The sequence below is a fragment of the Anastrepha obliqua genome, chromosome 6 (assembly GCF_027943255.1).
Source record: "Anastrepha obliqua isolate idAnaObli1 chromosome 6, idAnaObli1_1.0, whole genome shotgun sequence".
Classification (NCBI taxonomy): domain Eukaryota; kingdom Metazoa; phylum Arthropoda; class Insecta; order Diptera; family Tephritidae; genus Anastrepha; species Anastrepha obliqua.
This window is the reverse complement of record NC_072897.1, coordinates 33,943,328-33,965,568: the sequence shown is the minus strand read 5'-3', so window position 1 is coordinate 33,965,568 and position 22,241 is coordinate 33,943,328. Positions and strand designations below refer to the sequence as shown.

At 38.4% G+C, this 22,241-nt stretch overlaps 1 protein-coding gene and 2 non-coding genes across 3 annotated transcripts; 1 reads left to right on the top strand and 2 right to left on the bottom strand.

Annotated features, from left to right (window-relative positions):
• Positions 1-1,600: 1,600 nt before the first annotated feature.
• Positions 1,601-1,796, bottom strand: LOC129250945 (U2 spliceosomal RNA). The gene has a single exon (XR_008582871.1). It is a non-coding gene; the product is annotated as a U2 spliceosomal RNA (small nuclear RNA).
• Positions 1,797-2,031: 235 nt separating this feature from the next.
• On the bottom strand, positions 2,032-2,228 carry LOC129251030 (U2 spliceosomal RNA). Its single transcript, XR_008582878.1, has one exon. It is a non-coding gene; the product is annotated as a U2 spliceosomal RNA (small nuclear RNA).
• Positions 2,229-5,873: 3,645 nt separating this feature from the next.
• On the top strand, positions 5,874-6,902 carry LOC129250328 (uncharacterized protein K02A2.6-like). The gene has a single exon (XM_054889961.1). The coding sequence runs from the start codon at positions 5,874-5,876 to the stop codon at positions 6,900-6,902; it is 1,029 nt and encodes a 342-aa protein (XP_054745936.1).
• The last annotated feature ends 15,339 nt before the right edge of the window (positions 6,903-22,241 follow it).

The following is a 22,241-nucleotide window of genomic DNA, read 5'->3' as shown; positions in this document are numbered from 1 at the left end:
TTATCGCATTTCGTGGTACCTAAACCTTGACGATTGGTGTTTGGACTTGTGTACATCCATGAAGGGCTGGGCTGTTTGCTTAGACAAACCATTAGAGCCATCCATGTTGGATAGGGCAACCTGGAGATGTGCGTACACAACTGGATGGAATGATCACTACATATACCGCCCCCTTCAATCCGGAATAGTACGTATCCATCGGACTTGTTTGCAGTTGGAGGAACAGACTATAGGCTGATATCTGCCCACCTCAGTGACTAACTGTGCGCTTACTTTGTTATTGGGAGTCATGACTCAGCGGAACTTTTTTCGGCGCTGTAGGCAACTTGTTATTGCAAATTCAAATCTATTTTTTAAATTGTAAAAAATCTACAACACGTAGTCAACACAGAGACGTAAAAAGACGTGAAATCTTAACATTCACAAGGAAATGTAAACTCAAAGGGAAGTAAACATCTCGTGTGATGCTTTCCATTTCAATTCAACCGGTTATTCGGGTCATGTTCTTCGATTTCGATGTAACTCAAATATGTTGCTCTCTGGTCAAAATAATCAGACACGTATGTTTTTGTTCGCCCGAAAAAATTTTTTTTCAAGATTTATCGGCAATTTTGTTTTTCGGCTCAAAATCGATTTTTTTTAATTATATAAGAAATTTTTTTTTAAATGCTCATAACTTAGTCAAAAATGAACCGATTTTAATAATTTTGGGTTCAAAATGATCGCCATTACTTACACGAGCGATTCCATGTAGAAAGAATTGCAAAAAATTAGTTGAAAATTTTTTATTTAGCAAAAAAGAAAAAAAATTTAAATTTTTTCGAAATTTAATATTTCAAAAAGTGTATTTTGTTTGTTTTTTATAACTTTTTCCAAATCAAGAGGACACCTCGAACTTCAATTGAGCTGAATGCCCAGTAGCTAAAATGAGGAATGAATTTTTGAGTAAAAAACCTGTTTCGCACTTTTTGTTTTTTGCAAAATAAAAAATTATCAACTACTTGTTTACAATTGTTTCTTCATGAAGTTGCTTGTGTAAGTAATGGCGATCATTTTGAACCAGAATCAATGAAATCGGTTCATTTTTGACTAAGTTATGGGTATTTAAAAAATAATGTGAATGATAACTGGGGTTCCTACACGAGATTATATGCACATCTTGCCTTTGGTTTAAGTTAGATTGGCATTGAAAATTTAAATTTGATACGGGTACAAATAAAAAAATACCAGTCTAACGGTTAGACTCGATAGAAGTGAAACCTTCCGTAAAACAAACTGAGAGAGGATAAGACGAAAGCAGCATTAGGAGCGGGATAATTATAGGTTCATTATAATATTGCTATAAAGTTCATATTTTATTTTCTTCATTTTATCATTATTCATCCTCAATGTTTTCAATTTCAACAAATGATACGAGTGGCTTATGATAGATAAAATATGATACAAATGCTTTGGTTTCGATGTTGTCAAAAAAAAAATACCCAAACGGACCGAAGAAACAGACTTACAAATTTCTTCCATTTTCGTCTACTTGTATTCATATAAAAATTTATGTCTCTTCCCACCAAAGCTAAATGTATTTGTATATTTCTTCTTGTATTTATTCAAGGCCGAAATCCCGGCGTTACTGCAATACCGGGCCAACCGGTGGTAGAGGTGGAGGCAAGCGCCTAAAACACTCCACCCATTTCCAAAAATCAGTTTAACATTTGTTGTCCTCCGATGGAGGATCTATCAGATGTTAAGCTAATAATAACAGATACCACACTACCTAGTCAATACATTTTCTAATAAACCTTTTGAGAATTACACTCTCACAAAAATTAATGTACGAAATGTTTATACCGATTCACTTAAACTGACTTTCAGTATCTAAACCAAAACACTGTTTTCAATAAATAATCAGAAATGTCCTACAATGCAAATTTCAAAAAAAAAAAAAAAAATTTCATTTTCGTTTACATGTATTCATATAAAAATTTATGGCTCTTCCCACCAAAGCTAAATGTATTAGTATATTTCTTCTTGTATTTATTCAAGGCCGAAATCCCGGCGTTACTGCAATACCGGGCCAACCCGTGGCAGAGGTGGAGGCAAGCGCCTAAAACACTCCACCCATTTCCAAAAATTAGTTTAACATTTGTTGTCCTCCGATGGAGGATCTATCAGATGTTGCAAAAACAAAAAAGATTCGAAATTTCTTCGAAATTCAATATTTCAAAAAGTGTATTTTGTTTTTTTTTTTAACTTTTTCCCAATCAAGAGAACATCCCAAACTTCAATTGAGCTGAATGCCCAGTAGCTAAAATGAGTTGTTTTTGAGTAATGAATTTTTGAGTAAAAACCTGTTTCGCACTTTTTGTTTTTTGCAAAATAAAAAATCTCAACTAATTTTTTGCAATTGTTTTTACATGAAATCGCTCATGCAAGTAATGACGATCATTTTGAACCCAGAATCATTAAAATGGGTTCATTTTTGACTAAGTTAGGAGCATTTAAAAAAAACAATTTCTTTCTTTCAGGTCGCAAATCTCTTCACAATAATATTAATAATAAACGATCTTTTTCAGCTGATTTTCCTTGTATGTTTAAATGTTCACTTTTCTAAAAGATTAGGAAAAGCGAGACTGAAAAGACTAAACGGATAGCCTTCTGTTCAACTACTGATAAAACCGACTAACCATGAGACTGCCATCATTTGCTCTTAATACTATGTAGTTGGTACTTTAAGAAAACATCATTAGGGATATTCATGTAAATACTTAAATGCCCCGTAAACCACGTAGTTAAACTTACGAACTCGTGTCAAAATTTATATAAGCCGAATTTCTAAGCGACGATCGCAGTTCGCAAATATTAATGAAGGCAGAAAGCTGCCTAATGAAATATCGGAAATATTTCTCGAGGTGTGTTCATAAATAGTGTGTATAAGAGTTTCGTTAATTTGGACGTTTATGTGAATATGCCTATTATTTAATTAAAACTGGCATCTGAAGTTTTGTATTCACTTATGAAAACCGCGAAAATTTGGTGTGTACACAACTTGGGTTGATTCCGGCGCTCAAATAGGGTTACAATGGTTCACTGTTCGTTAATATATTTCTTTGTTTGCTTGTTTACTTGGTTATACGCCAGTCGACTTTACACTTAAAAAAGTATCAGGTCAGCCATAAGTTCGTGCGTTTTTTAAAGGTTGTTTTAATATTAATAAAAAAGATGTTTAAAGTATTTATTAATCAATAATATATATTCCTTCATTATTTACAATTTCTTCCCAAAGTTTAGGCAAATTTTTAATTCCCTGCTCAAAAAATTGTTTGTCCTTGGAGCCAAAATACGCTTCGATCGATATCCCTTTTTGTAGCTGTGGAGAGCTGAGCCTGAGAGTACATAGGAGCACAAAATATTAATATGATAGAATGTATTTGTAGTTAGTAGTCGAGTCAGTCTTGTACGAACAGTGAGCTGAGTCAGACGTATAATAAACGTGCACCACCATTACTATTAAAGGAGTGTTTTATTTGGAAACTGGGAGGGTATTACATTGGCGACGAGGATGGGATCGTAAACTCACAATATTGCATCAGCAATTTCGTGAATTTTCTGTATACGCTAGCGAGAGAACATATGCACACACGTACCTACATACATAGTATGTGTAGAAGCTGAGGTCGTATAAAACACACACATACACCTGTACATCGGGAAGGCAAGCACACTAGAGAGACAGCTGAAGAAATGTCAAAGAATAAAAATACTAAAAACGAGGGAATAATCGATTAATATTTATGGAACTAATAATTGTTCGTTCGATTCGTTGCCAAAAGAAATGTCAAATAGGTACAACTGGTGAATTATTGGTCAATCGTTCTTGAAGCAGGACGCCGTGCGCGTTCTTTTAGACTTTTGGACATATGCGATTTTCAGCTGTGCGAATTGCCCAGAAGGCTAGACATGGAGTTCTGACTTTAAAAAGAACAACAAATATCGACCATATTATTTGCTTCGAACGAACGAACGATTATTTGATCGTTCATGATAAATAACACATGGTGTCGACATGCTTTGACAAGTATGCATTTCAAGATTGGAAAATCATTCAATTGACAGCTATCGAACATTCTAGAGTGAATAAATTGCAAAGAAGAAAAAAAGTAAATAAAAAGAAATCGAATTAAACTAAGCAGCACATTAAATTGCGGCTTAACGAAAGGATTACGGCCATTTAATTGGTGTAGAAGTAATTTGAATAGATTCTTGAGGCAGCACATTAAATTGGGCTTGTTAAGCCATTGAATTGGACTTGTTTAGCCAGTGAATTGGGCTTGTCAAACCATTAAATTGGCCATTTAATTGGAGCAAAAGGTGTACTTACCACAGCGTGTACATCGACGTTCCTGAGGCGGCGCAATAAATTGGCTTTGTTAAACCATTAAATTGGTAAATGTAAATAAATGTTAGGATTTCTGAATTTCGTCCTGACAAATTACATTTGTTACCGACCATTAAATTAGGGAAAAATGTGGACGACAGAGCGTACATCGAGGTGACAAGGTTGCGTAACGATTTAGTTTGTAATTAATAAATCCAAAATAAAATGAGTGAGTTCAAACCATTCCTGTACAACAATATAGACAAGTCTCTATTGCGCAGCGAGTGGGAAAAATGGTTCCGTTCTTTGTCCTTATACCTTCAGTGCGAAGATATAAACGACGCTGTTAAACGAAGAAACAAATTATTGCATTTAGGTGGGACCCAATTACAGGAGGTCATATTTAACATTCCCGGCGCTGTTATGGATGTTGATGAAATAAATAAAAACGATGTCTACAATATTTTAGTAGGAAAATTAAACGAATTCTACTCACCTAAACGTAACTCTACGTTTGAGAGACATTTATTTAGGAATCTCCCCCCCTTTGGAAGGAGAAGATTTTAATACATTTTTGCTTCATCTTCGGCATCAGGCTTCCAAATGCGAGTATGAGTCAAGAAAGGCAGAAATCGAAAGCAACTGTTTGAAAAATAAGCTAATTGATTCTTGGCCGTCCATCGATCTTAAGAAAAAGCTTCTTGAAAAGAGCAAAGTCTTGATGAAGTTATATCAGCTTGTCAGGTACACGAACAAATTAATAAACAATCGCAAAGTATGACTGCGAAGACTAACAGCGAAATTGTGAAAAAAATCACCGCGAAACATTAGCCAGTCAAGGGAAATGTTAATGAATGTGGAAGATGTGGTAAATATGGGCAAGTGCAATCTGATGTAAATTGTCCGGCGAAAGTCTAAATGCAATAAGTGTGGCCTTATTGGTCATTTCGCCAGAAAGTGGAAAACAAAGGCTCAAAAACGAAAAGCGGTTGAACGCGACCGGGGCAGTCCTAAAAAGCGACGTTTTCAATCTTCCAACATTAGGCACATCGAAGAAGAAAATCAAATCGAAGATAAGTATTGCAATCATAATTGTTTCAAAGTAAATTGTAACGGGTTGGGAGATGAGATAATAGATTGTCGGTTAGGTGGGTATAACATTTCGATGGTTATCGATTCGGGGTTTCGTTTTAACCTTCTTGGCCAAAGCAAATATGTTGAATTACAAAACAATAAGGCAGTCTTATTTAATATCCGCGCACAGTCAGAAAAGCAGTTCAACGCTTACGCAGCAACGCAATGTTTAAAAGTTATTTCAGTTTTTGATGCTCCAATAGCCGTGGGTAATAAAAAAGAAATAATAGCCACATTTTACGTAATTGAAAACGCAGACCAATCTCTCTTGGGCCGTGAGACGGCAACCCAGCTTCAAGTTTTGAAACTAGGCATAGATATAAATAGCGTTGAAATTGAAAAGCCATTTCCAAAAATTAAAAACATAATGATTACATTATCGTTAGATTTTTCTATAAAACCGATTCAGCAGCCTTTGCGACGAATACCTATTGCACTTGAGGAAAAATTTGAGCGTAAGATAAACGAGGCGCTTGTACAAGATATTATCCAAACGGTAGTTGGACCAAGTTCATGGATCTCCCCTATTGTACCCTATGTCTTTAAGGGGAATGGCAAAATGAGATTGTGTGTTGATATGCGCAGAGCGAACCATGCAGTGCTTAGGGAAAATTATCCGCTCCCCACTTTTGAGAGCGTCATGACAAAATTGAGAGAAGCCAAAATATTTTCGAGGCTCGATTTGAAGTGGGCTTACCACCAGCTTGAACTGGACGAAGAAAGTAGAGAGATTACCACATTTATTACACATAAGGGGCTTTTCCGTTACAAGAGGCTAATGTTTGGCATAAATTCAGCACCCGGCGAATCAGCAATGAAAAGTAGAATAAGGGCCAAAGTTTGGTGGTCACTGGTCGATAGAGAAGTAGAAGCGTACGTCTCACAATCGAACAACCCTGAGCCCATGAAAAGACATGCCTCCCCAGATGGCCCTTGGCAGTGTGTGGCCGCAGATCTACTAGGCCCGCTGCCAAATAGTGACTATGTATTCGTACTTATTCTCTACTACTATTCTCGTTATCAGGAAGTCAAATACTTGAGGAGAATTACATCGGAAATAATTATAACGGTTTTGAATGAAATATTTTGTCGATTGGGCATACCCAAATCCATTAGAGCGGACATTGGCAGGCAATTTGTCAGTGGCGAGTTTAGGAATTTCTGTGACGACCATAATATCACATTGATAACAACTCCACCATATTGGCCACAAGCCAATGGGGAGGTGGAAAACATGAACCGGTCATTGGTAAAGCGCTTAAAAATCGCCCATAACAACCGGCGAGACTACGTAAAAGAGATTCAAAACTTCCTTCTAATGTACAATGTGACCCCTCATGGTACCACCGGTACACCACCGACTGAGCTAATGTTCAACCGCGTCATTCGCGATTAAAACCTGGAATCCAAGACATTACAGAAGACAAGCTAGATTCCGCGGCTAGAGATCTAGATATCATTAATAAAGCAAAAGGCAAAGAGGCAGCGTATAAGAAAAGAAGAGCAAAAATATGCGATATAGCTCCAGGAGATAAGGTTGTTCTACGTAATGTCGTTTTTCCCCACAAGCTTACACCGACTTTTAACACGCTCGAATATGAAATTATTGAAAAAAAAAGGGAATGAGGTCATCGTAGCTGGCGGAGGAAAGACCTTCCGCCGAAACATAAGTCACGTGAAGAAAGTTCCACCTCCGCTCCTTGACAGAGAAACACCCAACTCCACTAATACCCCGACATACGCCCATACCAACGCCACGCCGTCATCTTTATCAAATCGTCAAACGGATCCGGTCCTGACGCGAACTCCTGAATCGGGACCAAACATCAGCAGTAATGAAACACCTGGTCAACCAAAACTTCGTTTAAAACTTCAGAAAAAGGAAGGGATGTGGAGAGCTGAGTAATATGATAGAATGTATTTGTAGTAGTCGTAGTCAGTCTTGTACGAACAGTGAGCTGAGTCAGACGTATAATAAACGTGCACCACTATTACTATTAAAGGAGTGTTTTATTTGGAAACTGGGAGGGTATTACAGTAGCTTATTTTCAGGAGTAGTTCTTGTTACTCATATGGGATTGAAGTCCACGGAAAAGGCCGTTGCAGCAGCTGAGAACACACATTCACTCTCTGCTGAAGATTAGCGACGGAAAGTCTATGCGGAACCCATTTTCCCAGCTTTGAAACCTTTCTCAACTGAACCAAGTGGTTGTGAACTGTTCCATGCGATATTTAACCTCTGAGCTATCATATTAACTGTCAAATTTGTCTCGGCTTCCACGAGTTCGAGCAAGGCGTCGGAGTTAAAGACTTCAGGACGACCAGCGCGCGGGGCATCCTCCACGTCGCAGTTACCACTTCGGAATTTTGAAAACCACTTTTGCGCAGTCCTTATACTCACGGTATCCTCTCCGTGAACAGTGTTTATTTCTGCAGTTGTTGCATTTTTACCACTTTTGTAAAAAAAAAAAAATACAAAATATACCTCTTATACGCGTTCGAAGATTCCATTTTATTTTTAACAACACGTGCTTCTATCCGCGATCACTTGTTGAATGGTTCCGTTATATTCCGCGAAACATTTTTTGTATGCAAAAATCGTACAAAAGTGAAATTATGGGTAAAATATGCACGAACTTATGGAGTGACCTAATAGAAAGTATCTATTATATATATCTAATAACGTAAATGATTAACAATAATTATCTGTTGCAGATTCGTTAGATCCCAAGTCAATACAGATGTATAAATAAGAGAATAGATTTAAGAACACGTAAGAGACCTGCGTGAGAACTTCCAACAATTTAAATTTGGTGCGTGTTGGTTTACTAAACCGATGTAAAATCGAGTTCCGACCAGATTGCGTAACATCTAACAGTCGTCTAAATCGAGGATCAGCTCTTGAGCCGATGAACCTGAACTGCTTCCAGTCTACCGTTTGCCTCCTGCTGTATTGAGTACAGATGTTGTACATGGATAATATGTCGGTAATGTTCATATAGTTATCATCACGGGAGTAATAAAGCAAGAGTTTGCAAAACTTACGTTGGACCTTATCTTCGTTGTTTATTTGTAACTGCGTGAATTGTGACTAAGCAATGGACAATATTCAAGTGCTGGTTGTACGATTGAATCCTTTCCCGCATAAGTGAATGAATTCAAGGGCACGATATGATTTTGGAAAAATGTGGCGAATGTGCTCAGGGAAATATAATCTATTATGTATCATCATATTCTGATGCTTGATCGAGTTGACAATCTTTTACACTTTTACACAAACACTTTAATAACAAGCAAGATTATTGTATGACATCGCATTTTTGTATAAGTATTTATATCCAGAAGAAGTTTATTTGTTGAACACCATTCTTCAAATTCTGAATCTAATGGAATAGAAGTGGAATGTCAATGCCGTGAATATCTCTTATTGCTCTGAATAGCTCATATCATAGGCGGTTTGTTGGAATTATTAAAAGAAAATATAGGTTTTGGACTATAGAAATCCAAAAAAGAGGAAGTAATCAGATGTTGGATATATGTTGTAGAAGAAAACAACCTAAGACCGCCAATTTTAATTATAAAGAAATAAAAGCATACATAAATATTTTCCGCTGCATTAGATGCATTCTTAAATTTTACTGCCTCTCTTTAAGCAAAAAGATTATTATCACACTTCCAATAGAATTAATTTTATTTTCAAGAAATTAAAATAAAAAATATTAAAATAATATCAAATAAATAAATAAATCAAATAATATTAAAATAATTGCAAAATAACGCTACAGAAATAAGCTAAAACTTCTTTCCTTACTGTTTATTCCAAACAAACACATCCCTGCATTGTCCTCTTAAATTCCGAAAGGCGAAATAGGGACAATGCAGGAATGAATAACAGCACCAACATCGGCATAAAAGTTTAGTTTTATAACTAACAGCACACAGAGCGCAAGGAAGACCACGAAGGGAACCTAAATCCAGCTATACCGCCAATTAAATAGGAACATCCCACCACAGGTTATTATATCTACCTATTATTATAAATATAATTAATACACACTCATACACATGCATATATTATATACCCAATTATAAAAAGAATAAATTATAACGAATTGAAATTAACCCTATTTTTCATTTCTACGGAATCGGCCACATATCGTCGATATACCCCGACACTTACTTTGTGCCAGCTTTTTTCGGAACATAAAAGTGTACCATTTCAGTTTGTTTTATCATTTCAATTTTTTTTCAGATTTAGAGATAGCAAACTTTTCCTAGTCGTAGCGGATGGTTGTATTCGTAAGTTTTCTAAGGCTGGTGTTGCAAATGAACGAAATCGGTCAAAAACCACTCCCATATAACAGTAATTTTCAAAACATTATGAAATAAGAATGCGCTAAATTCGGTCTGCGTTAAATTCGGTCATGACGTTAACTTGGTCTTACAAGGACAGTTCATATTACCAACATAATCTCAACAGTTTTTCCGAATCATATTTGAGTGATACGTTTTTAAGCATAGAATCGTTCCAAGTAAATAGTTTCATTAATAGGTGAAATCGAACTTTATTTAATTTTCTTGTCAAATAATTTAAATGTTTAGCTTTTATAATATAGCTCTCAGATTTCTTCAGTTTGTAATCAACATATTCTAATAATTCTAGATATACTGAAGTCCTAAAATTTAGTTTTAGTAAGTGTAAATTTCAATCCTTAATATGCGTGCTACTTGATTATGACTGAAATCGATTATTTGTTAATTTGGACTTAACTAGTTGCTTGGAGATTTTTTAATAGTCGTTGTTTGGAATATATGTATTTGTGTTCTTCTTGCCAATAAATACAAACTTCCCTTCTACTCATATAAAGAGATTTCGAGCATTTAAAAAATCGTTGCAATAAGTTATACAAAAAATAAAAAGATTCAAACAGGCCGGATCTTTATGAGCGCAAAGTGGAAGTACTTATGAATCTTGACAAAGTCTTGCATACTGTATACAGGGGTCGGCAAATTTCCCGGACAGCGGCCTATTTTCAAAATACAATTTTTTAATTTTACGCACATTCAACTGCCCCTGAATAGTTCTTTTATATCATATATAAAATAAAATATTATTATATAATAGAAAACAAATTTTGTATCTACATGCTATAATAACATTAATGTCTGAGAACAAATTTTACAATTCCTAAAAAAAAGAAAATACAATTATAGTTAGTTAGATATATAAGGTTGTCAAAAAAGTCTTGCGGTGTTTCCGCAAGCTTGTCTTTGCAAGCGCGTGGTTCTAGTTGTATTCATCGCATCGGTTCACGCTAGAGCTTTTTGGAAAGCTCTTTTCACGTGCTAACACGTGTTTGTTTAATTGTTGTTTGCTTTTAGTCGTTCGTGAGTTATAGCGTCGCAAGCATGGAGCAAAATAAAGAGAAAATACGGCATATTTTACAGTACTACTACGATAAAGGCAAAAATGCATCTCATGCTGCCAATAAAATTTGTGCAGTTTATGGACCCAATACAGTTTCCATTTCCACCGCACAACGATGGTTTCAACGTTTTCGTTCTGGTGCAGAGGTGATCGAAGATGCGCCACGGTCCGGAAGGCCTGTCGTCAAAAATTGCGATAAAATCGCTGAATTGATCGAAAGAGACAGGCATAGTAGCAGCCGTAGCATCGGCCAAGAGCTGGGCATGAGTCATCAAACCGTTATAAACCATTTGAAGAAGCTTGGATTCAAAAAGAAGCTCGATGTATGGGTGCCACACGACTTGACGCAAAAACACATTTTTGCCCGTATGGATGCATGCAAATCGCTTCTGAATCGCAACAAAATCGACCCGTTTTTGAAGCGGATGGTGACTGGCGATGAAAAGTGGGTCACTTACGACAACGTGAAGCGCAAACGGTCGTGGTCGAAAAGCGGTAAAGCTGCCCAGACGGTGGCCAAGCCTGGATTGACGGCCAGGAAGGTTCTTCTGTGTGTTTGGTGGGATTGGCAGGGAATCATCCACTATGAGCTGCTCCCCTATGGCCAAACGCTCAATTCGGACCTGTACTGCCAACAACTGGACCGCTTGAATGCAGCACTCATGCAGAAGAGGCCATCTTTGATCAACAGAGGCCGAATTGTCTTCCATCAGGACAACGCCAGGCCACACACATCTTTGGTGACGCGCCAGAAGCTCCGGGAGCTCGGATGGGAGGTTATTTTGCATCCACCGTATAGTCCGGATCTCGCACCAAGTGATTGCCACCTATTTCTGTCCGTGGCGAACGAGCTTGGTAGTCGGAAGTTGTCCACAAGAGAGTCCTGTAAAAATTGGCTCTCCGAGTTTTTTGACAATAGGGAAGCGAGCTTCTATAAGAGGGGCATTATGAAGTTGGCATCTCGTTGAAAACTCGTCATCGAACAAAACGGCGCATATTTGACTTAAATCGCATTATTATAACCAATTTTATGAACAACTGAGAATTCAATAAAAATACCGCAAGACTTTTTGGCCAACCTTATATAATACATAAATATGTAAATATAAAATATAAAAATATATTAATATATGGTGGACGAGCGTCTCGCAACAATCCGCATCAAAGCCCGTTTTTTTTAACATATCGCTAATTTGCGCCCACGCCCCGACGAAAGGGAAGGACGATGCGACCAAAGATTCTTTCTATGAGCGCCTGGAACGTTCCTATGAGCGCTGCCCCCGCCACGACATAAAAATCGTGCTTGGCGACTTCAACGCCAGGGTGGGAAAGGAGGGAATTTTTGGTCCCACAGTCGGAAAATTCAGCCTACACAACAAAACATCCGGTAACGGACAGAGGCTGATCGACTTCGCCGGGGCCCAAAACATGGTAGTCTGCAGCACCAGATTCCAGCATAAGAAGATTTACCAAGACACCTGGCTGTCTCCTGATCGAAAAACACGAAACCAGATCGATCATGTTGTGATAGATGGAAGACACGCTTCTAGTGTATTAGATGTACGTACGATCCGAGGACCCAACATAGACTCGGATCACTACCTTGTTGCAGCCAAACTGCGCGCACGCCTCTGTGCAGCAAAAAACGTGCATCTACCTACGCAAAGAATGTTCGACATCGAAAATCTGCAATCACAACATACAGCCAGAAGATTCGCTACTCGACTCTCACTCCTGCTCTCAGAGAGTACTGCCCAAAAAACCGGCATCCACGAACAATGGAGCAACATTTCTCGTTCTCTACGTACCGCCGCCGAAGAAGAAATCGGATTCCGGCGAGCCCGAAAAAACAATTGGTACGATGAGCAATGTCATGCTGCCGCAGAAAGAAAGGATGCGCTGCGATCGGGCGCAACGCGAGCCATGTGGGATCGCTACAGAGGGCTGAAAAAGGAAGAGAGACGTATTATCCGAAAGAAGAAACGAGAGGCCGAAATACGTGAGTGCGAAGAGCTTGAGATGCTGGCCAATAGGAACAACGCCCGAAAATTCTACCAGAAAGTTCGGCGGGTTACAGAAGGTTTTAAGACCGGGGCGTTTTCCTGTAAGAACAAAGACGGCGAACTGGTGACTGACGTACAGAGCAATCTTAAATTATGGGGGGAACACTTCTCGAACCTATTAAACAGTGACAGCTGCGCATGTCACCGAGAATGTGAAGATCCCGATACCCCAATTGTTGACGACGGAATTGTCGTTCCGCTACCCGATCATGACGAGGTGAGAATAGCGATAACGTGGCTAAAGAACTACAAAGCCGCGGGCGCCGACGGACTGCCGGCTGAGCTTTTCAAACATGGCGGCGAGGAGCTGGTAAGGTGCATGCATACGCTTCTATGCAAAATACGGTCGGATGAAAGCATGCCTGCCGATTGGAATTTAAGTGTGCTCCGCCCAATTCATAAGAAGGGCGATCCTGCAATCTGTGCCAATTACCGCGGGATTAGTCCTCTAAATATCGCCTATAAGGTTCTGGCGAGCGTGTTGTGTGAAAAGCTGAAGCTCACCGTCAACCAACTGATTAGACCTTATCAGTGTGGCTTTAGACCTGGAAAGTCTACCATTGTCCAAATATGTACAATACGCCAAATCTTGGAAAAGACCCACGAAAGGAGAATCAACACACACCATCTTTTCGTCGATTTCAAAGCTGCATTCGACAGTACGGAAAGGAGTTACTTGTATGCCGCGATGTTTGAATTTGGTATCCCCACAAAAGTAATACGGCTATCCAAGGTGACATTGCTCAACACCATCAGCACTGTCAGAATTGGGAAGGACCTCTCCGAGCCGTGTGATACCAAACGAGGTTTCAGACAGGGTGACTTGCTGTCGTGTGACTTCTTTAACCTGATGCTGGAGTGTATCGTACAAGCCGCAGAACTTAATCGCTCAGACACAATATTTTATAAGAGCGTACAATTGTTGGCGTATGCCGATGATATCGATGTCATCGGTCTTGACAACCACGCTGTTAGTTCTGCCTTCCTCAAACTGCATAAAGAGGCAAAGCGAATGGGTTTGGTGGTAAACGAGGTCAAAACGAAGCACCTCCTGGCTTCAAAGAAACAGTCGGCGCCCTCGCGTATCGGCACCCACGTCACTGTGTACAGTTATAATTTCGAGGTTGTAAAAGACCTCGTTTATTTAGGAACCAGCATTAACACCGATAACAATGTCAGCCTTGAAATCCAACGTAGAATATCTCTTGCCAACAAGTCCTACTTTGGACTAAGTAGGCAACTGAGCAGTAAAGTCCTCTCTCGACGAACAAGGCTCTCATCATGCACGTCCTATGGCGCAAAAGCGTGGACGATGACAACATCCGATGAAAGAACGCTTGGAGTGTTTGACAGAAAGATACTGCGCAAGATTTTTGGACCCTTACACGTTGACAATGGCGAATGCAGACGATGGAACGATGAGCTGTATGAGCTTTACGACGAAATAGACAGAGCGCAGCGAATAAAGCTCCAGCGGCTACGTTGGCTGGGTCATGTCGTCCGAATGGATACAAACGCTCCGGCTTTGAAAGTATTCGATGCGGTACCAGCTGGTGGTAGTAGAGGAAGGGGAAGGCCTCCTCTGCGTTGGAAAGATCAGGTGGAGAAGGACTTGGTTTCACTTGGTGTGTCCAATTGGCGCCGGTTAGCACGAGAAAGAAACGAAAGCGGTTATCGTGCCAATTAAGAAGAAGAAGAAAATTTAATATCTCGGCCTCGTCATTGCCGATAACGGTATAACGCCTGGAAACCACAAGGCATCAGCAATCTAGAATTTTCAAGTGCCCACGAATTCTTGGGTCTCACGGGCCTCTTCAGAAAACTTGTTCCTAAATACTCCTTGATAGCAAAGCCATTAACAACAGTTTTACGCAAATCCCCACACAATACTTTTTTGTGGACTGAGCTACTGCTCATTATCAATCCTTTGACAAGGACTCCTGTGTTGACATTCTACGACCGATACGCGCAGGAAGAGGTACACTCCGACGCTAGCAATATCGGCCTCGCAGGTGTACTGAAGCAATCGTACGGCGGTCTTCACTGTACAGACACCGAGAGTCGTTATCACTCTTATGAGTTCAAAGCTCTCGCCGGTGTCGAAGTGCTTGAACGATTTCGCATATACCTACTGGGCAGGAAATTTCGCAGTTGCCAAAGTACGTGCTAGACTACAATTTCTCGATGGTGGGTGAAAATACATATATGAAATATGCAAACTGAATAGACGTGTTTTTTTGTGCGCTGCAATTATTTTCTATTTACTTGTGTTTGTGACCAGCTTTTTTATATAATTTAATGTACGCTAAAATAAACCAAAACAGAAATTTTTGCGAATTTAAAAACAATTTAAAAAATGACCACCGGAGGAGAAATTACACGCCAAACGGTGTCCACTCCGCAAAACAGCGAGAGTACTCTAACCAAAGCGGAGAAAAAAGGGAGCTCGCTACCTCCTTTCTGGCTTGAGCGGATAGAGGAACAACTCGAGTTGCAGAGAAGGAGTATCATTGAAGAGATTTCGGAACGAGTGAAAACATCCGAAGAGCGAGTAATGCAGCGGTTTGGCAAAATAGCGGCTGAAATGGCGAGCCTGCGGAAAGCTATGAAAACAATGGAAGAACGTGTGGGGAAAGCCGAAGCACAAGTTCAACTGAATGGCAAACTTCAGGGTGAAATCGCGCTACTGAAGACTCAGCTGGATGAGTGCCAAAATCATGCCGTCTCCACAGATCTCATCATTAACGGTTTGCCGCACATGGATGTTGAGAATATAAATAATATTTTTGGTAGCCTGTGCCATACTCTCAAAACGCCAGCGCCACAAATTTCCTTCGCCTTTCGACTGCGTAAGCAGAGCAACTCAACAGCGTCTGCTGTTATAGTTAAATTAACATTTTCTGCTGATCGCTCAAGTTTGCTCAAAACAGTGGCTAATTATTGCAAAGCCAAAAAGCGGCCACTATTACTCTGTGATGCTGGACTAAAAACTGAAGGCAAATTACACATACACGAATGTCTCACAAAAGGCAATCGCGAACTAATACGTTTTGCAATGCAGCTCAGGCGAGAACAAAAAATAACAGCTGCTTTCACTATTCGTGGATATGTGTATTTACGCGCTCGCCCTAAATGCAAAGCAGTCAGGGTGACTAATATTGAGTGCATTCAAAATGCACTTGCTGCAGCCACCTAATGCTCTAATTAGCTGCTGAGAATGTTTATTATGTTTTTATGTTTAAGCTCTACTTACTCTCTGTTATTTTATTCTCTTCCTTTATTTTATTGTTTTCCTCTTACCCTCTCTCATCTTGTGTTACCTCTTAATTTTCTCTGTTCTTCTAACTACTGCTTTTGTTCTGTTTATTGCTCTTCTATCTTTGTTTATGCCAAGTATTTTTGCAAACATACATATACTCTTGCGTGCTTGTGCTTTGTTGTTTCTGTTTTTGTTCAGTATTACTTAAATTCTTAGGTCTGTTCGGTAAACTGATCTCCAGCGTTAATGAAAATAAGAAAATTCTCATTGAAATTATGTGCTGGTGTTCATGTAGTACATTTTAATACACGTAGCCTAAGTCAGGAAAAAATTGATTTTACTACGTGCACTTTCGAAGATTCTGCACTCGATGTAATTTGCGTTTCTGAGACCTGGTTTCATAATGACCTCCCTGATTTCAACATCTCTTTAAATGGTCGTAATCTTAACAGAAAAGGGGGGGGGGGAGTTTTTAAATTTTTTTTTTGCATTTTTTTTTATTTGATTTTTTAAATGAAGAACCTTTCAAGAATATTCTGTGAAAATTTTAGATAAATCGGAGCAAAACTTACAAAGAAAGATACAGCCTACCTGGCTCAACCGCGCGCCATTTGTACCTAGCAAGTGTTTCGCTCACTATATATTCTCTTTCACAGAAGATCATTAACATCTACGACTATAAGTACATAGTGCCCTCAGGCGGTATAATGCCATAATAACAATAATAATAATAATAATAACAATTATAATAACAATGAAAGTAAACATTCGATCGAACAAAAATACACGTGTGTTTCCTGCATCATTTCAGTTCCGTTTTCGTTAAAGTTTGTGTTAAATTATTGCTAAAATGCCTAAAAAAGTGACAAGATCGGATAGAAAATCATCTGGTTCGAGATTATATCGGCCTAGAAAAATTGTTCCTCCGGTAAACGTTCCAAGTGAAGACGTGTCAGCAAGTAGCGCGTCAGCTAAAAAAATAAAAGTGACCGTTGAAGAGCAAGTTACGGAAGATCTTGAAAAAAACTATCGGATAATGAATTTTTTATTAGTCTTTTCGACAATTGCTACGCTAGTAAAATGTGTAAAATGTGATGGAAGTGTAAAATTTTCATCGACTAAGAAAGAAGGCCTTGGATTTACGATCAAAGTATCGTGCGATAGCTGTAAACAGATTTCAAACGTTCCGTCTAGTGCAAGAATAAACTCTGGTGTTTACGAAGTTAATTACACAGTCCTGCGAGGGTGAGTTTCTAGAATGGCTGTACTTGTTTCTTGTAGTTTTTTATGCGCTGAAAACGAATCTGACCTTCAAAATGCTCCATCACGTCAGGATTTTTGGTAAATGAAGCCTAAAAGGTCAAAAAATGGCCATTTTAGCCATATTCGATAAATTTTTTTGGGATAGAAATTTTTTTTTTTCAATTTTCGACGAAAAGGTCGCATAGTACAACTCTTTAGCTTTAAAACCCATTTTTTTAAATTATTGTACGATTTAAAAAAAAAAAGTTATGACATTTTGAAATTAACAGTTTCAGTTACGTATACGTTGGGTATAACGTCTATTGGCGTAACTGAAACTGTTAATTTCAAAATGTCATAACTTTTTTTTAAAAAATCGTACAATATTTTTAAATGGGTTTTAAAGCTAAAGAGTTGTACTATGCGACCTTTTCGTCGAAAATTGAAAAAAAAAAATTTTCTATCCCCAAAAAAATTATCAAAAATGGTTAAAATGGCCATTTTTTGACCTTTTAGGCTTCATTTACCAAAAATCCTGACGTGATGGAGCATTTTGAAGGTCAGATTCGTTTTCAGCGCATAAAAAACTACAAGAAACAAGTACAGCCATTCTAGAAACTGAAAAAAGTTAAATATCGCAGGCCTGTGTTATCGGTTTGCTTACGTGATGAGGATATTAGGCCTTGGATTAGCTGGCTGCGAACAATTTTGCGGCTTGATGGATTTGTCTACTAGCTTTATATCAAGATCAAGGTACAATGAATACATGAAAAAAATGTGCTCGACTGTAAGAGAAGTCGCGAATCGCTTTTTTTCATCTGCTACAAAAGAAGAAAAAGCAGCGACAGCCACAGAAAAAACACTGACTTTGCCGACGAACTCACTGTCTCAGGCGACGGAACATGGAAGAAAAGAGGCTTCTCATATTTATTCGGCGTCACCTCGTTAATCGGTTACTTCACAGGTAAAGTTCTTGACATTTTCGTGAAAAGTTCATACTGTCACGAATGTAAAACTTGGGAAAGTAAATTAGACTCCGCCGAATACGAAGAGTGGCATGAAGCCCATGTAGATGCTGGAAAGTGTCAGGCAAATCATACTGGTGCAGCTGGAAATATGGAGGTCGAAGCGATAAAGGCCATGTTTCAACGCTCGATAAATAATGGCGTGCGATATCGCAACTACATCGGCGACGGCGACTCTAAAGATTACTCTGGGTTAGTGAATTCCAAGCCGTATGGTGATGATTTTTCAATAATGAAAAAAGAATGTGTAGGACATGTCCAAAAAAGAATGGGCACTCGTCTGCGTGACATAGTCAAAAAGACTGTTGTAGATACCGAGACTAAGGCTGGAAAAAATATCAAAAGAAAGAGTTTATCTGGTAAAGGGAAGTTTACGACTAAAATGATTGATAAACTGACGGTATACTACGGTTTGGCTATTAGACGTTACTCTGATTCCGTGGAAAATATGCAAAATTCTATTTGGGCAACGTTTTTTTACTACAGTTCAACGGATGAGAATCCTCAGCACGAAAAATGCCCGGGTGGTGCGGACTCGTGGTGCGAATGGCAAAAAGCTGCAGCTGCTAATACATTGAAATCGTTTAAACACACATACAGTGCACTTCCCGAGGATGTTTTGGATGCCATCAAGCCTATCTATGAAGATCTGAGCAAAGATGCCCTCCTGGAGCGATGTGTCGGAGGTTTTACGCAAAACAACAACGAAAGTTTGAACCAACTTATTTGGAAAATTTCATCAAAGCATTTGAGTGGAGGTTCTGTCATCGTTGAGATTGCATCTTATGTGGCAGCCTGTGTCTTCAATGAAGGCTGTTTTGCTTTGTTAACAATCATGCAAGATATGGGAATCAGTAGTGGGCCAAGCGCTCATGAATGGGCGAGATCAACTGACGCGATGCGTATAGATCGAGCGGAGCAGGAAGCTGAGAAACAAACTAAGAAAGGCAGGATTCGGCGAAGACAGGATCAAAAAGCTGCATCAGACAGCTTGGATGACAGCGATATCCTTTATGGACCTGGTATCGACGATTCAGTGTGAGATAAGCCAATAAAATCCGCTTATAAACGGTTTACTCTGATTTTTTTTTTGTATTTAAAACTTTAAAGCGTTTTTCCCACAACTTAGGTTTTCAAAGTCGGTGCCCCTCATAACTTTGAAACTACTGCACCGATCCTTTTGAAATTTTGAACACTTTTTCTGTAGATGTTTTACAAGGTAACGCCGAAGAGTTTTTTTCGAATTTGTTGATACTTTTGTTTTTACGGTAACTATTATAATTCACCGATTTTTTACGCGAAAATCGTGTTTTTGACTTTAACGTGTTCCCAAAAATCGACAAATTTTTAATTTCAAAAAACCCTCTCGGCGTTACCCGGAGAAAACGATTATCTAACGAAATAACTTTGGTTTTTTGATTTCAGATGATTTAACACCGAGTTATGAGGGGCACCGCAAAACTACTTTTTTTGAGATGCGTCCGAATAATTTCTGCCATTGCCGTATTTTTAAATAGTTTTGGATGAAAATTTCACAAAATATACTTCAAATGCTATAGTTTTATGTAGTAAAAGATTTGATGAATAAATTTTACATGTGTCATCAAAAAAAATCATAAAAATGTGCCTTTTTTTCCATGAATTAACGCAAGGGTCTATCCTTGGTCCGCTTTTATTCAGTCTTTTTTTCAATGATGTTTTTAACGTTTGTCAGTATGTGAATGTCCATGCGTATGCCGATGATATACAATTGTACTTGTCCAGTCCTATTGGTCTCGTTGAAGTTTCAAAATAAACAGTGATTTGTCTGCTATTTCTGTATGGGCTAATGAAAACTCTTTATGTCTGAACGCGTCAAAGTCATATGTCTTACCTATATGTAATAGTATTGTGCATGTTGACAATATCCCTAAATTGTGGATAGGTACAAGTACCCTTACCTTAATGGATAAGGTAAAAAATTTGGGGTTTATTCTCAACACAAAACTTACCTGTGCTGACCATATAAATAGGGTTGTGGGAAACATTTATGCTACATTGCGTCAGCTGAGAGTCTCTGCAACATTCACGCCAGAGAAAACGAGACGCAAATTAGTTCTCCAACTAATTATGCCTCTCACTACGTACTCTGAGTTGGTATACAGCAAACTCGACTCCACATCTTGCCATAAACTTAATGTGGCATTTAATAACGCCACGCGGTATGTATAGGGAATGGCAGATATGACCATATCTCTGCATGGCGATCAAGGTTACTGGGCTGTTGCCTTAATAGTTATTTGTCTGCTAGAAATTGCATATTTTTGTGCATTTACATTATTCAAGTCTCCCCCCTATCTGACAGAAAGTTGATACCAGTAAGGTCTCGCAGGCACAACAAATTCATCGTTTCAAAATTTAATTACCTACCATCATCTAGATTATTTTTCATTAACGCTGTTAAAGTGTGGAACTCATTACCCGACACTGTGAAGGCTAGACTTAACAGATTTAACTTCAGGGCACAAGTCTATAATTACTTTAAAAGTGTTTGAGTGCATTAAATTAGGGCATTAAATTACTCTCTATATTCTCTAATTACTACTTTTGTTCTTTCTTTTCTAAATCCTTCTTTTCTTTTCCTATTGCTTCTTTTCTTCTTGTTATTATAGTTGAGTTAAATAAATTGGATTGATTCGTAAATGAACTGGTGTAAAATTTAGATTAAGAAACTTGTATGTTAAAAATATTCCAGTTGTTTATAATATTGTTGAAGTACTATGAAAAGACCTTAGTCTTACTATGTACTATTTATATAAACAAATAAATAAACTGAAATAAACTGAAATATCAGAATTCGATTTCCAAGCCGTACATCGTTCCGGCAGCAGACTTTCTCATGTATATGCAATGAGTAGAGTACCTGACCAGCCTCTGAGAATGTGGAACCAACCGGTTCTATATATGAAATAACAAGATATAAAATTACATGAAGCCGTTAGCATACTGCAAGGCAAATTAAAATCACAACGAGAGCCAGAAATTAAGAAGTATTTCCGGATCCATAATCGTCGCTCTTATCATCAGGAGGACGATGGACTCAAATTTGTCGTCCCTATGATGGCGCATTGCCCATATACTATGACCAAATGGGTCACCACGCATTAGAGAAGACTCGTATTCGCAAAGTGTTTTGGTTTCCGCAAATGCGTAAATATATTAAAAGTTATATCGCGGCATGTTTTCAATGCTGTTATCGGAAAGCAAAATCCGGTAAAGTAGAAGGTGCAATGCACTTCGATCCGGTAGAACCGATGCCTTTCCGCGTGATTCACATTGATCACCTCGGCCCGTTTGTTCGTAGTAAGAAGGGAAATTGTTACGTATTAGCAATTTCCGACGCATTCTCCAAATATCTTGTAGTTAAGCCGGTTCGCGATACGTGAACAATTCATGTTTTGAATACATTAAATGACACGACCGGTTAAATTTGCAATTTAGCATTAACAAACAAAAGAATAAAACAACCGGTTATAGTCCAAATGAGCTAATATTTAACTTTAATTTGCACGATATTGTACGCAATCAGTTAGTAACCGCCGTACACGACAAAAATGAAAGACTCATTTTGAAAAAAAGAAAAACATTCACTTTCCCCATTACATCGTGAAGATGATTTAGTCGTTATCGAGAACGAAGCAATCGCTACTGGTTAGTCGCGTAAATTAGAGCCGAAGTA

Bases quoted from the DNA above. Each gene is read 5' to 3' on its own strand.
- LOC129250328 (XM_054889961.1), top strand. From the start codon at position 5,874: ATGATTACATTATCGTTAGATTTTTCTATAAAACCGATTCAGCAGCCT.